Source organism: Pan paniscus, chromosome 22 (assembly GCF_029289425.2).
Source record: "Pan paniscus chromosome 22, NHGRI_mPanPan1-v2.0_pri, whole genome shotgun sequence".
NCBI classification, from domain to species: domain Eukaryota; kingdom Metazoa; phylum Chordata; class Mammalia; order Primates; family Hominidae; genus Pan; species Pan paniscus.
The window spans coordinates 27,231,333-27,247,875 of NC_073271.2; the positions used below are offsets into that span (position 1 = coordinate 27,231,333).

General features: G+C 43.8%; 1 protein-coding gene across 3 annotated transcripts in view; it reads right to left on the bottom strand.

Annotated features, from left to right (window-relative positions):
• Nucleotides 1-2,334: 2,334 nt before the first annotated feature.
• The window catches only part of TIAM1 (TIAM Rac1 associated GEF 1), a 441,710-nt gene continuing 427,501 nt past the window's right edge, over nt 2,335-16,543 (bottom strand). For all 3 annotated transcript variants that reach the window (XM_063601293.1, XM_003813220.4, XM_024926974.5), the window contains 5 exons: nt 14,823-14,881; nt 14,147-14,249; nt 10,990-11,077; nt 8,438-8,610; nt 2,335-4,745 (listed from right to left, as the gene is read on the bottom strand). In XM_063601293.1, coding sequence (XP_063457363.1) covers nt 4,276-4,745; nt 8,438-8,610; nt 10,990-11,077; nt 14,147-14,249; nt 14,823-14,881 — 893 coding nt within the window. In that variant the 3' untranslated portion in view covers nt 2,335-4,275. The remainder of the gene's footprint in view (nt 4,746-8,437; nt 8,611-10,989; nt 11,078-14,146; nt 14,250-14,822; nt 14,882-16,543) is intronic.

The following is a 16,543-nucleotide window of genomic DNA, read 5'->3' on the forward strand; positions in this document are numbered from 1 at the left end:
CGTTGGCAAGGCTGATCTCGAACTCCTGACCTCAAGTGATCCACCCGCCTCGGCCCCCCAAAGTGCTGGGATTACAGGTGCGAGCCACAGCACCGGCCATGACACTGCAATTTTGATCTCACACATTCTCTACGTAAGTGGCTGAATATTTTGAGTATTTCTTTCTCTCCTTGTATTTGCATGACTTCCCCCCAACCTGCTCAACACCTCCCTTCTAAGGCAACTGTCACAGGGATTCCCTATCCCAGAATAGGTTTGCATCAAAAAGCAGAACTGCCTATAAAACTTGGGTATCAACAAAAAATTTGCAAAAAGACACAAGGTAAGGGCTCCCCACTGCAACCCAGCTTCTCTGTCCTCATCCCCATAACCACACACACACAGAAAAGGCAATAGCCAGCAGGGCACGATGGCTCATGCCTGTAATCCCAGCACTTCGGGAGGCTGAGGTGGGTGGATCACGAGGTCAGGCACTCGAGACCAGCCTGACCAACATAGTGAAACCTCGTTTCTACTAAAAATACAAAAAAATTAGCCAGGCGTGGTGGCGGGCGACTATAATCCCATCTACTCGGGAGGCTGAGGCAGGAGAATCCCTTGAACCTGGGAGGCGGAGGTTGCAGTGAGCCGAGATCACGCCACTGCACTCCACCCTGGGTGACAGTGTGAGACTCCCTCTCAAAAAAAAAAAAAAGGCAATAGCCCCTGGCTGGGGATACAGTCAGGAGAGCTCTGTGGAAGGGGAGGGACCAGAACTTGGGTGAGGCATCCTGGCAACGTCCCAGAGAGGAGACAGAACACCGGGGACCAGGCTGCAGAAGAATCCTGGGTGAGCAAAAGGATACACTAGAGAGCCCACCATCACGCGTGAAGGAGCTCGTGGAAGGATGAGGACACTGGTCACTGCTACAGTTATCTTTGCAGAAGGAAGCACCCCGCCCCCAAACCTCAAGAACAGAAAGGGAGAGGAAAACTGAGGATGTTTTCTGCCAGCCTCGTGGGAGGGAGATGAGCCTGAAAATAAATGAAAACTAGTGGGGAAAGGCATGATTGTTCCTCTATAGTTGACTTTGAGCACTCATTTCCTCTGCACACACAGGCTCAGCTATTCGTGAGGAAAGCAGCCCAAACTGCTAAATCTCATTTACACCAGAGTGCAAACTGCTGGAATAACTTCATGGAGCAGGTGTTAAAGCTGGCTTCAGTCATCCCCCAAGACAGATGCACTGGCTACAGAGAGACATCTTGTGTCTTAAAGATGTACATATTGTTGCTGTAATGCCTGAATATATTTAAAATAAAGAGGAATGTGCTCCAAATCACTGCTCAACATCAGAATGTTTGGAGGCTACCAAACGAATGTGACTCAAACATGAACATGGATGACTCATCAGAGGATCCTGTTAAGATGGAAGTTCTGGTTTAGTGCCTCTGGGTGGGGCCCAAGTTTCTGCATTTTTCTTTTCTGAGACAGGGTCTCTGTTTCCCAGGCGGGAGTGCAACAGTATGATCACAGTTCACTGCAAGCCTCAAATTCCTGAGCTCACCTCCCACCTCAGCCTCCTCAGTAGCTGGGACTAAAGGTGTGAACCACCACGACTAGCTAAGTATTTTATTTTTCGTAGAGATGGGGTCTCACTATGTTGCCCAGGCTGGTCTCGAACTTCTAGCCTCAAGTGCTCCTCCTGCCTCCCAGTTTTCTGCACTTCCAACAAGCTCCCAGTGACACCGACGCTGCTGGTGTCAGGACCTCCACTGTGAGGAGCAAGTAGCTACACCACAGGGCTCCCCATGCGCCAGGGAGAGGCTCTTCTAGTGACAGGAGACAATCTTTTCACTGAGGGCAGGGATGGATGGGGTAACATTGATGGGTAAGGTTTGTAAGGGACTCGAGAGGCTCAGATCTGGGGACTCTGACAGGAAGAGAAAGGCAGCCCAAGACTGTATTTACCTTGTTTGGTGATTCTGTGAAAGACTCAGGCAGCAGACCCCCGGTGATAAAATGTGGAGTGATTCAAGAGCTCAGTCAGGCCAGTCGGAGCTCTGCACTTCACCCCAATATTTTCATAGGAACCCCCCCAGCCTGCTCCCATCGGGATAGGCAGGAGACTGGAAAAGAAACAGTGCCCAGTAGGGGCAACGTTAGGTCAAGATGCCACGCAACTGTAATGCACCTTTTGTTGTTGTTAAAACTTCAAGCGCTACAACAGCGTTCTCCTGATGATCACGAGTTATTTCAATAAATGGCATTCCCAGGAATCTTCTCCCACGGCCGCTCTCCTGCCAACAATTCATACTCATCCTCCCATCCAAAAAGGCATAGAACCGCCCAGACACTTTTCATTATTTTTATTGTTTGACAAGCATTTACAACGTTCCATTCATAGACCTAAAAACATAAAAATAGACCTTCTTTCAGCTTATAAAAGAAATATATAAGAACTTTTGACATAGACACGTCATGACCTTATGTACAAGAGACAATGGCACCCTCTCCAAGCACCAGACTTCCGAGTGTTTTCAGATGGATGTGTTGCACTGGAGCCAGTAAATGCGACGATTAGAAGCCTCTGCTTCCGTTTTCCATCTGGACGCGATCGAACCGGAGATGATATGGAAAAATGCAGTGATACAAAGGGTATAGAAACCATTCTAAAGCTTTTTCAGAAAACCAGAAGATATAGCAAAAATTTAATAGAATAAAACTTTCAAAAGATCAAGCTCGAAGCCCTGGAAACCCGAAAGGCAGGGGGAATACAGGGTGGGAACGCAGGAAAAGCAGGCAGAGGCACAAGAGCATGATGTACTGAACTCTCTATTGTCTGGAAATATAAAGTCATAACTGATTTTTATAAAATATAACTCCTAAAGCTACTATAAAATTCAGGTCTTTAAAGTACCTACTGATGTGTCAAACACCAAATAGATATTTTCCCCAAAAAGAAAGTTTTCATAGTATTTTAAACCCTTCTTAGGAAGTGGACATTGTGACATGGGAAAAGAAAAAGCTATAAACCTTTTTTTTAAAAAAAAAAAAAATTGAAAGTGCTATAACTTGTTTTTCTTCTTAGTATTTGGATATCTGTTTAGACTGTTAACGTTTTGAGCATGTTTACCCTGTTTCGTTGGCATGAAGAAAGTGTTAAACACAAGAGAAGTTTTTAAAGAGGTTGTTCTGTTTAAAGGTTTGGTTATGGACTGTCAGGGAAGGGGAAGGTAATCTATGGATGAAGATGCAATTTTGATGGAAAAACCAATGATCACCATGGCAACCCCATGAGAAGGAGGCTCCCCTCCCTGCCATGTGCAACAGACACACACACCGCCCACCTGGGTGTCATGTTTAATCCAACCAAACTCCCATCTCAAATATAGATTCAAACATTAAAAAAAAATCCGCTTTTTGGAAGAAAAGTATATCCTTAGCATGAGCTTGTTGGCCTTTCATATATAAATATAAAACCACCACGCCTCACTCTCTCTGTAAAAGGTTATATCCTCATTTTTTAGGCTCAGGGATACACTAACACTGTAAAATTCTCATCTATTTGTGCCCCTGTATCTCAGGTAAAATACAAAAAATAGTGTTTCTTTTCTTTCTCTCAAGCGATAAATTTGGATCTCTTTTCAAAGAGTTTGGCATCTCTATAATTCTATGCAAAACTAGAGCTTCCGAACATGGACACAGAGTAAGACCAGCCATAGACCAAAACAGGAAGGAAAAAAAAAGAGGCTCATTGAAACATGAATCGCCACCCTCTCCTCACACATTCTTAAAATACACAGAGATTCTCAGACATGGAAGAGGGAAGGGTACAGTCAGAACACTGCAAGCTGTACACATTTCATTTTGTGTGTGAAAGAGGTTTCCCCAACTAGGAGACTGATTTCAGATAGAAGGATCGTGTGTGTGCTACTATCCCTTAAATTAATCTGTTGTACATCCGTTAACTCCTGGGGGTGATTTGCTTTCCAGTGCTATAGAATCTTTTTTCTTTTAATTGTTCAGGCCCTGATTTATTGAGAATAAATAAAAGCCCTTAGTAATATACAGAAGATAGGACTCAAGCTTATTTGGGATTCTGAGGAATTCTTTCTGATGTTGTTGAAAATGACAAAGTTGGGTGGCTACATGGCTTCAGAACCAAGTCAGCTGCCAAAACCGTGTGTGCAAGAGCGCGACCTAAGGGGACATTCTTGTCGACGGTACAGGAGGGTGGGCAGAGTTAGGGCAGGAAGTATCTACACACATTCTCTACGGGGCAGGTGACGCAGTCAGATCTCAGTGTTCAGTTTCCTGGAGGGGGCAAAGTCTTCGCGCCTAACCCAAATGACTTCCTCGCTTGCGCTCTCCAGGCCTCCATTGATCCCCGACAGGGCAGCTTGCTTCTTGAGCTGTGCCATGCGGGACGCGTGACTATCCAGGGTTTTCCGGCCTCTTTCCCGCTGACTGATGGAGGTGGCCTGAAGCCGCTCCTGCAGGTCTCTGTCCACTGAGGCGCCCTTCACGGACTCACAGAACTCATCATCGTCACTGAGGATGTCTGTCTCCTTGATGTCATCTTGCTCCTCATACTGAGCAAGATCAAACTGCTCCTCTACCCATCGGTCAGTGTCCCCACCACCGGGGGGCTGCTGGGACTCTTTCTCCGGGCTGCTTGCGGAGACGGCATCAGAATCAATGGTAAACCTGTTTCGAGCCAGCCGCCGCCTCCTCCTCCCAAGAGACTTGCTTGGGGCAGACACTGCACACACACACAAAAATATAAAAATAAAACCCCCACATGCTTTACGTGAGATGAAAATCCAGAAAGCAAAGGACAGGAGAAAATAAAAACCAAAACGTATGCATTGAATGCCTTGATGTCTTTTGGGGCTTAAAGTCTACATATCACCAATCTGTCATGGAGCATTTACCTTGTCGAGGTATCTGGACTTAGAGGATGTTCTAGCAACTGATGCAAGGGCAAGGGGGAACCGGGGCACACAGGAGAGGTTGTAGGTTATGGGCAAAGGGGCACTCAACTCCCTCTGAAATAATCTACTATTCTAGCCTGTGCACCTAAGAGATGGGTAACACAGACAGCAGCTGCTCTCAAGTAGACAGACCACTGATTTGGGGATTAGTTAGTGAGTTAGTGTCCTCAATCCTGGCCATGTCCCATGGCCCAGTGCTATGAAGATCCCCAGGGCTGTCCCAGGGTTGTTTAGCTGGAATAGGTCTTTGTAAGGGTGGGGGTGCATCTATGGTTTTGCTGTCTTTATAGAATATGCATCAAGGAGGCAGAAGCACCGGTCTAAGTTACTTGTTTTCTGGGACCTGGAACATAACATTTCTTGGGATCTGCAGTTAGATTAAGGGCACCACGTCCCTCTTAGAGAGCCTATGAAAAAGAGTGGCTCTCAAAGACATGGGATCTTCAGTTATTTCCCTGTCTTCTTTCTGACAAAGTCCCACATGAGCTAGGAAGCTAAGCAAATGTGTGCCTTAGTCTCCCCCAATTACAGTCTGTGTATCACTCATTCTTCTCCAAAGCAATTAACATATCAGTGCCTCATTGGAATGAGAAATAAAAAACCGATGACATCCAAGCAGTTTGATCAACAAAGTGCTGTATAAAGTGAGTACCAGTTAAGAAAAATTCATTCTTTCACCTACTGCCCTCTAGGAAGCCAGAATTAAAAACAAGCAAACAAAAGACACCATCCGATCAAGCCAACAATCCCACCACACACATACACGAGACTGCTCACAGGGAAGGCTTCTGCTTCTCCCTCAAGAGTGAAGTGGTTGTTGCATTAGACACGAAAAGGTGAAATGCAACACGGGCTTTCCAGTGGAGGAGAAGAGTCTCAACGCCAACTGGGAGCTGCTTTCCTGAAACCTAAGCCCCAGAACCATCCAATTGCTTCAGTGCTGCTAGAAGATGCCTCGTGTCTCAATTACTGCCAAATGCAGCCTTGACTTCGAACCCAGCAGGCACAAGGTTAGAGTGGTCAACGAGGGGCTGAATTGGCTCTCATGGCAGCCATCCTCTGCTTCAGACCCCTGCGTGTCCATCACTATTCCTGAGTGTTCCGCCATCTAAAACTGTGGAACAAATGGACACTACTGTTGGTTGAGGATGGGAATAAAAGCCATTTCCAGGCAAAATGGAAAAAGGGAATAGAAAACAGGAAAAACAAACAAACAAACTCCGACTTCTATTGAGAAGAGACAAAAATTCTTGTTCACTTTTATCTCAGCACCAGCAAAATACAGCATCCCTCTCTCCAATCACCACATTAGAACTACCCCAACTCAAAGCTACTGGAAATATTTGTTAATGATTTGCATGCTGAAGTATCTAGGAGTAAAGTGTGTTAATGTCTACATCTTTGAAATATGTCAAAAATAAGATGAGGTGATGGATGACAGATGGATTCTAACAGATGAGTGATAATGAGAATATAGAAAAACATTATAGAATATAGATGGTAGGTATGAATTCTTTCAGCTCTTCTATAAGTTTAAACATTTTCATAAGAAAATAGATAGAACAAAGAAAAAAATTTTTAATTGGGTTATTGGCAAACGTATAGTACTTTAGGCTGAATATGGAAGCAGAGTATTTGGCTTTACTATCCTAGCCAAACAGAACAGAGGGAGAAATAAACTACCTGAGTATTCAAGACAAAGCAAAATGAAGCATGAGTATCTGTTCCTAGTATGCTTAAGAACCCGGCTACCATTACTGGGTTCTTCCCAGTCTTTCAGGGATGCAATCTTTGACTATTTCCAGTGGTCACTGTTAAGACTGACCAGCTATGCTGTGCTGATCTACTCAGGCACCATTTTAAAATCCTCTGACATGAAGATTCTGAGGATAGTGAGATGCCTCCAAACAAAGTGATACAGACTTTCTTCAGCCAAAAATGAGCCATCGGGCAGAAAGATCTTTCAATCAGCTAAATCCAACAGGCTATATGACATCAAGGCTTTCTCTTGGTAATCATGATGACGGACGATAGTGTTAAATTGTGGGCTGGTTTTGTTTTCTTTCCAAATGGATCTCAGCAGGAAAACTTCTGAGTGACAGACTAACCATGCTTAGTTTCAAAGTAAATGCAGCTCTGAATTTAAGTTCATTGATTAACAACTGAAACAGGTTGAGTTCCCTGAGGTTGAGACACATATTCCCAAACCTTTTTAAACATTTCCCTAGCAAACAAGAGGGGCAGATAAGACAAATCCAAGATAAAAATCTCTAAAGTGAGTTATAAAGGACCAATAAACTATTCTTCCATGGCGACCCCATGAGAAACTGCGCATATGGACGTATGAAAGACTCTTAGGATACCTCAGAAAACTTAGCAAAGTGCTGGGTGTTCACTGCACTAAGTTTTCAATAAACATTTATCAATTGATTGGAGAAGAGGTTTACAGTAACTAGTCCCCTAAATTAGTTAAATTTAAGGTGCTTAAAGAATGTAATATCCCATGTCAAGCCAGGTAGGTTTTGTCTATGAAAACCTTCAAAGCATTCACACTTCTGTCCATCCCTCTTCAATAGCTAGGATGGTAATGGGTACAAAGGCCAGAAACTTTTCTGGCAAGTGCAAAGACGGCCTCTTTTAATGAAATCCTCCCTGCAAAATTCTGGGCTGCCTCTTAAGAAAGGTTTGATAAAAATGTTAGTATCTTGATGTCATTAAGTCCCTAAGTATTAAAACAGCCTTCTTCCTAGATACATTTTGCTACCATTGACAGGTGGTAGTATTTATTTTATTTCTCTATTGCTCCACTGTAATGGATTAAGTCCTACAAGAATATTTATGCTGGGACCATTTAAACTCTAGATTCTTGTTTCCAAGAATAGCTCGAGGCTTCCCCAAATTAACATGGAGACTAAAAATAAAGTTGCAGGCACAAGGTCAGGATAAAAACTGGAAGTGTCATGTGGGCTACCAAACCTAGAATCCTTACTACTGAGAGCAGGCACTGCTGTGCTGCCAGGCCGTGAAGCCACCATGTTCTCAGAAGAGAGGGCTGTGACCTTGCTGAAATGTGACACACGGCTTTCTGCTAGACAAAGCTGGCTGTCATGCAAAGCAGCGACTCTCATTCTGCAAGCAGGCTGAGACAGCCTCTCCAGAAAGAGGATGTGTCTGCAACCCGACTTGGCAAATGAGGGAGGAGCTCACCAGCCAAAAGGAGAAGGGAGGCAAAGGGAAGGCTTGAGGGAGGACAAGAGGAATGAAGATACAGGGCGGATCCCCAGGAGCCACTGGGAAGGAGGCAAGGGCAAGGAACCTCACACCAGGGAAAAACTGTCCTCCCACATCAGCCCCCACCAGGCCACACCTCACCCCCACTCAACAAGGAGGTCAAGCTCACTGGAGTTCTACTGCGGAGTGGGAGTGACGGGAATCTTGAACGTCCGAATCCCCACAGTACCTGCCCTGCTCATGGCCGGCCTGGCCCCCTTCAGTGCACACAATCTTTTGCCTCCAAAAGGGACATATTGCTGGGATGAGGGAAGGCTCTCGGTTTTGAGGAGCTGTCTTCTGTGCTTATCGCGCAGGATTGAATGCACAGCCTTTAGGAAATCCTTTCGGCTCTCTGGGGAGCTAGGAAAAGAAGATTTACAGATGTTAGAGAATCAGGGCTTAACACATGGGGAACTTCTAAGGTTATCAGGTGCAACCAAATAAATATCCCTTAGGGCCAAAGGCTAAAGACTGAGGCCTTGACTCCAATTTCTATGCTGAGCGGTGATTTCATGCAGTGATAAAGAGCACATAACTCCTTTCCCTTCATGCTTTGTGATCTATCTCCTGGCGCTGATGTGGGGCAGAGTAGCCCATTAACGAACAGATCTATGGACAGTGGGAGTTTGTACCAAGAAGCTGCCAAATTCTGCTCCTGGAACTCAAGCAGAGTTTTTCATTATAAAATGTTTCTGAGGGCAAATGAACCACAAGATTCTTGCGGCTCTGCAGAGCATCCAAAGGCCGACGTCTCAACGTCCTAATGTCCTCTAGAGCTGAGCTCCCTCCTGGTAAATATCAATGGTTCCCATGACACATTTCAACATGTATATATTAAGGCTGTAAAGAACTATAAAATCTTCCCAAGTCCTAATTCTCATGGTTAAAAAAAAAAAAAAAGTGCTTCCTAGGAAGAGTTATTTTTCTTGTTATATTCCCAATATTTTTACCCAGGTAAGTTTCACCTGGTATTCCTTATTAATAACAAATATGGCATCCGTGTAGGCAGGGCTACTAAACCCCATGGACCTTACCAACAAAATCACAAACAGATGAGCCAAAATAGAAGGTAAAGGTGGTGCTCAAACCCCACGAGGTTATACAAACAACATTTCACTTGTAGTCCTGACAGCTTCCCGGGGATCTGCCTTTTGTTGACCTCTGTCACCCAACACAGAGAGATCTGATGTAGCAACACAAAACGTGGGTTTTGAAGTTAAACCCACCATTCATTTTCTTTTTCTTTCTTTTTTTGACACAGAGTCTCGCTCTGTCGCCCAGGCTGGAGTGCAGTGGTATGATCTTGGCTCATTGCAACCTCCACCTCCCAGGTTCAAGTGATTGTCCTGCCTCAGCCTCCCCACTAGCTGGGATTAAAGGCGTCTGCCACCAGGCATGGCTAACTTTTGTATTTTTAGTGGAGACGGGGCTTTGCCATGTTGGCCAGGCTGGCCTCGAACTCCTGACCTCAAGTGATCCGCCTGCCTTGGCCTCCCAAAGTGCTGGGATTACAGGCATGAGCCACCATGCCCAGCACCAGTGTTCATTCTCTATAAGGCCTTAGGCAAAGTACCATCTCTAAGCCTTGCTTCCCCATTTGTAAACTGGAGTAAGAACTGTATTAGGTTGGTGCAAAAAATAATTGCAGTTTTTGCCATTAAAAGTAATGGCATTTTTAATTACTTTTAATGGTAAAAACTGCAGTTTCTTTTTGTACCAACCTAATATCTTGGTCTGACTAAATGAAATAATGAATGTAAGGTGTTTAGCATAGTTCATGCTTGGTAAAGGTACCTTCTTACCATACTAACATTATAAAATATTGCTAATAATCATAATATTGATTCTATTGTCTTTTGTAGATAATCCATAGTATATTAGTACTCACTGTGTGAGGTACTGGGTAATTACTGAGTAAATCACTGAGTATCTACGATTAAATTAAAGTTGGCCAGACGTGGTGGCTCACGCCTGTAATCCAAGCACTGTGGCAGGCCGAGGCAGGCGGACCACGATGTCAGGAGATCGAGACCATCCTGGCTAACACGGTGAAACCCCGTCTCTATAAAAATACAAAAAATTAGCTGGGCATGGTGGCACATGCCTGTAGTCCCAGCCACTCGGGAGGCTGAGGCAGCAGAATGGCATGAACCCAGGAGGCAGAGGTTGCAGTGAGCCGAGATCATGTCACTGCACTCCAGCCTGGGCGACAGAGCAAGACTCTGTTTCAATAAATAAATAAATATATATATATATATATATATATATAAATAAAAGCATGATTCAATACGGGCACATTTAAAGCCAAATATATTAAACGCCATCTGTTGGAGTCGTCTATCTTATATTTTTAGAAAAATAAAAGAATAGGTTTCATATGGGAGAAGACCTCAAATTCTCATGGGGGAGGAAGAGAATAGAAGGAAGGGCAAAAGAGGGTGGCAGGGTAGAAGAAAAACAACAAGAAATAAGTAGAAGCCCACATCATGAGCCCAGCTTCCCCTCAAGACGTGCAGGTGAACAACACAGGCTGACCTCCGTATGTGCTCCAAATGATTAGGAATCCCGATAACACCTTCACAAGCTGTCAGCTCCTCCCAGCTGACTCTCCATTTACCGCATCTCAGCGATGTTACAGTACAAACAACGTACCAAACACCAGAACACAACGTAAGACACCAAACCGTTCCAATCTGCAGAAATGTCAACATGGCCTCGACTTTACAGGCCCAGGCTCACCTGCAGCACAAGTGGAAGACCCTCTCCGGCCTCCCTTCAGACTCGGATTTTACATGGACAATTTCACACACGGCATTTGCCTCTGCATCTAAAGAAATTAAAACAACAATGAATCAGGGTATGTTTCAAGTGGATTTATTTACATGTTTGCAAAAGCATTTTTCAGCTGTGATAGAGGATTAATAATGCAGAACACTGTATAAGATCAAAGATATTTTCCTACTATTCCACAATCTAAAGAGATGAAGCAACTGAAAGCTTAATGGATGCAAAGAAGAGAACACTTGGAAAATTTCCAGTTGGTAAAATCTTCTAGATGGTCTAAAAGGTCAGTCAATCATACGGACTGAATTTTTTTTTTTTTTTTTTTTGAGATGGAGTCTCATTCTGTCATCCAGGCCGGAGTGCGGTGGTGTGATCTCAGCTCACTGCAACCTCTGCCTCCCGGGTTCAAGTGATTCTCCTGCCTCAGCTTCCTGAGTAGCAGGGATTACAGATGTGCACCCCACGCCCGGCTAATTTTTGTATTCTTGGTAGAGACAGGGTTTCACCATGTTGGTTAGGCTGGTCTCGAACTCCTGATCTCATGATCCACCCGCCTCGGCCTCCCAAAGTGCTGGGATTACAAGCGTGAGCCACTGCGCCCGGCCTGAACTCACTCTTCCAGCCATGCAGTCTGGTTAACTGAACTGTGCATTTCAATTAAATGATTAGTTGTTTTGGCAACAGTTGGACTCAGTGGAGCCAAAGCCTCCTATGCAGATTTCATCCAGCCAGGGATACGACAGGTAAGCCTTTGCTGTCTGTTAAGGGAGGCTTCCCCCAGGTGGCTGGGCCTAAAGCCCTGGAGACCTAATGGGGTTTCTCATCCCCAGCCTACCCCTGGAGTCTGCTTTGAGCACAGCAGAAAATGGTATATCAAGAAGGTAAGGGACAATTTTAAAATAATTTTGAAGCTCTGTAGTGCCTATAATAGCACAGTACTTTAAGTCATGAATAAAGTGTTTGTGAAAGGAACAATTCACTGCAGACATTCAGGCCATACATTGTGAAGTCTCACTTTTATCCAGTGGTTCAGAACCCTGGTCACAAACCCTCACTGTGGTTGCATGATTTAACCCTAACCAGAATCTATCTGCAAAAAATTGTACAAACTTTCCAAACTAAAATAAAAACCTAGAAATTCCACGTTCTGATTCTCAAATCCACTAGAGTGGATTTCATAATGAAAGACATCTTGACTAGCTTTTATAACTCAACTAAAATAAGCTTTTATCTTGATGGTTTTAAACTTGACTTGAATGAAAAATAGAGAGTGAGAATGGAATGTCGTATTACAAAGATGGCTTTGTCTTCAAAATTTGAAGCTTTTATGTGTTTACTCCTCAACGCAGGCGAAATTCCTGGCTTAGAAGCTGTCAGTCTGCTACAGAAATAAACTTTCCCATTTGTAAACCTGGCATGAGGAAACAAAGGAACTAGATAATTCATAACCTACGATTCTAAGTAAGACTTTAGTATTTAAGTGCTCAAACCTCAAAATGCTATGTGTTGCTGCCCTAGACTCACAACTTACAGGTGCCTGCAAATTCATGTATAAATCAATTTTGCAAATCACATCATAAGTAAAAGGGCATCCGGCAAATCTCTACTGGAAGCTTAGAGAGAAACCTTCTAAAACAAATAATCATTCCAAATATATTTGCCCTACATGGTTTTTGCATTTGAGTTTTCCTACTGTAAGGCAGAAAAACTGTGAAGGAAGAGATGCCTCATTTAATTTGGAAGAGTAACTCAAAGTGTGCGAAATATGGCAAGAGGGTTCTCCTCATGACGTTGGACTAGGGTGGGTTGGTTTTCTGAGGATCAGATCCAGTTTTACTGCTTATGACAAGTGGAAACAAGGAGAGGCTAAAAAACAGAAATTGGATAGTAGGAACTTAATGTTCATCTTAGATGCCAAAAGCATAAAATAGAAATTCACTTGATCATGCACCTGCAGGTCTCTACCGCCAAGGCTTTTCTTTACCAAAGCTGCACCTGCTGTCCAAGTGGGACAGGGAACAGATGTGGCTAAAGAGTTTCCATTTGACTCTCCAGAGATGCTCATTCCAGGATGTGCCTGGGAGAGCCACACAGTCCATTCCTCCTCTTGAGAACTTGGCTTCAAATTAGGCCCAGGATGGGGAGCTTCTGGGTCACAGAAATATCACTTTTCTTAGTCAGCACCCTGCTACTCATGTGTTTCAAGCATCGTCTAATTATATTATCAAGTATACTTATAGCTACCCAACAACTCACTTCACTGCTATGTGGATCACAGAAAAACAATCAACATTTCAGGTTGGGCATGGCAGCTCACGTCTGTAATCCCAGCACTTTGGGAGGCCAAGGCGGGAGGCTTGCTTGAGCCCAGGAGTTCAAGCCTAGCCTGGGCAAAATAGCAAAACCCTATTTCTACAAAATATTTAAAAAATTAGCTGGGTGTGCTGGCACATGCCTGTAGTCCCAGGTACTTGGAAAGGATAGCTTGAGCCTAGAAATTTGAGGCTACAGTGAGCTATGATAGCACCACTGCTCTCCAGCCTGAGCAATGGAATGAGACCCCATCTTTAAAAAAAATTAAAATAAATGTAAAAAAGAATCAACATTTTAAAAGCCTTCACACTAATAGCAAAGATAAAGATTTGTAATACTTTAGGGAAAAAACATGTGTAGTCGATGCTTTTTAGTGCTTTTGGTGGTATTTTTGGATCTCTCAGTTGAAAGGCAAGTGAGTAGTTTACGTGGGCTTTGTTTGCTCAGTCTCAAGGATTCTTTCAAGAAGCACAGGCTCACTGTACTCAGATGGTAGTCACTATAGTATTAATCTATAGAATAGAATAACTAGAATCTTTTCCAGGAATTTTGAAGACATTACACATCCATTCACTCAGTTCATTCATTCATTTGGTTCATTCATTCATTCATTCAATATTTAATCAATGGCTGGGTAAATAAGAGGCAATAGAGAGACCGAGAGACAAGAGAGTTAAGCATAGGAAAAAAAAAAAAAAAGACGGTAGAAGAGTTAGACCAGGAGTGTGGATTCAAACAAATAATTCCTACACACATCAGAAATATGTGTGTGAAATACCCAGCACAGGTGAGAGTTTACCTGCACTCGCCAAAGCTCGAACCTGCAGCGCTTCCGTGGGGATCATGTGTCGAAATCTGAAGGGGTCCCAGTCCTCATAAATGGAAAGCCTGTGCGATCCTACCTGCAGAGGAGAAGGAACCAGCTGCATAAGAAGAATCTAACCTGCCCCGGACCAGTTCCCTGCATTTTCTAAACCAGCGACAGACTCTCACGCAGTAACTCCAGGCGTGCCCAAAGGATCTTCACCCCCATGAGCTCCTGTCCATCCAGCAGGAAGTGAGAGGCTGCGTGATAAATACGTTGAGGGGAGGGTGTGCAAAGAAGTTTGCTAAGCAAATGCAGTGAAGAGAGACACACAGAGAAGAGGAGAAAAGGGATCCCAAAGGAGAACAGGGGCAACAGAGAAGGGGAAGAGTAGCGCTAGGAAGGTTCTGGGCCATGGCAGACCCAATCACCAATTGAGTCCAGTTGGTTCCAATTCACAAAAATGAGACCAATTCATGTTTGTGCTCTAAACATAAGCCTGCCTGAAAAGATGGCAGGATGGGTGATCTCAAGCATCCTTAGCAACGCTTAAGAAAGAAAAAAGATCATAAAAAGGCTCATACTGACAAAATGGTAGAATTATGCAGACATAACTGATAAGCAGATAGAGAAATAGTTTCAAACCACGGGGTGACATAAGATGTCTTACAAGTTTCTTCTTCTGTTTGGAACCATCTTTATACACAAGGACCACAGCAGTTTTGAAGACTGGAAAAAATAAAATAAAGACAGTTATGGTATGTCATGTGTAGGGTTTTCCCCTTGACATCACCAACTTGTGGTAATAAACACTACAGTTATGAAGAGGACGTTGCGATCCCAGTTAACTGACTCCCACCCACCTTCCATTCATTCATCACATCTGTGAAAATCAAAAGCCTATTGAGACACAAGTTTCCAGGTTCAAAATAAACATAGAAAGCCTACATAAATGGAATTAACCTATGGCCCAAAAAACTTTTGCGTAAAATACGTTAGGTATGATACCATTTCAAGGTTAAAACTTCAGCTGATACATATTCAACAAAAATGTACTAATTCAGTAGATGGAGGAATAATATAAACGTCTTTCACAATAACAATGCAATTGCTGAAGATGATTTACATTTACGCAAATTAAGGTAATAGTGCACATAGACTGTGATAATTTAGGAAATATAACTCATCTTTTGACCTAAAGAAACAAAAATGAGTTTATGAAATGGAATTCAACTGTATGTCTTCCAGAATGACTGAATCAGAGTAAGCTCTCTAGGAGTGGTAAACATGTAGTTTCATTCTTATATTCTTTCGGGGGTGGGGAGATACAATGGAGTTATGCATAATCTTCCAGAGAATTCGTTAAGCAATGCCAAGCACATTTAACCTGCAGTGATTCTGATTCTTCCTAGAAGGGTAAGTAGAGTTGGCACCCAGAAGGAATAGAAGGGTGACTGACTCCTGCCTGTCCTTTGTTCTCTGTGTCAGCGTCTCTGCTATGGTCCAAATGTTTGTGTTTCCCCAAAATTCATACCTTGAAACTAGTCACCCTTGTGATGGTTTCAGGAGGTGGGCCTTTGAGAAGTGATCAGGCCCTGAGGACTCTGTCCTCATGAATGGGATGAGTGTCCTTATAAAAGAGACTTGAGAGAGATGCCTTGACCCTTTCGCCATATGAAGCCACAGCTAGGAAGTAGGAGAAAGCAGGATCTTGGACTTCCAGCCTCCACAACTGTGAGAAATAAATCTCTGTTGTTTGGAAGCTGGCCACTTTATGGTATTTTGTTATAGCAGCCCAAATGGACTAAGATAGTCTCCATTATCCCTTCATACTGACCCCAAGGAATAGCCCAGTCACACAGCAGCTGAAGGAGGCACAGCCTTGTACACCAGACACAGAATTACAAAAGGAACAAACATTCAGAGAATTCTTAGGGATGGGCCACCAGGCTCACAGGCCCTTTGGAGGCCAACCGGAAGTATCTGGTTCAATTTCTATCCTACGTAGGGCAGGTCGGTCTTGTCTCCTCTTTGTGTAAGATCACGCTAATCTCCACTGCAGGGAAATAAGCCCTGAGATGCAAAGAAACTGACTCCAGCCACTCGGTCTAGACTGCCCATAGCCCTTCACACCTCACAGCATCTGACCCCTCAAGGTTCCCAGAGCACAGACTGGCAGGTTCCCCCCAAAGGTTCACACTGACCCGAAGAGGCCACACCAGCTCTTCACAGCAGCTGAGCACAAGCAACCTGAGAAGGCCTTTTATTCCCACTATGAAGCCTTCAGAAATCACAGAGGCTGGGACAGCTAGGTCCTCTTAGACATGAAAGAGCTCTACCCCAATGACTCTAATCTCAGAAGCGTCACCATGCCACTGGGACCACAGCTCA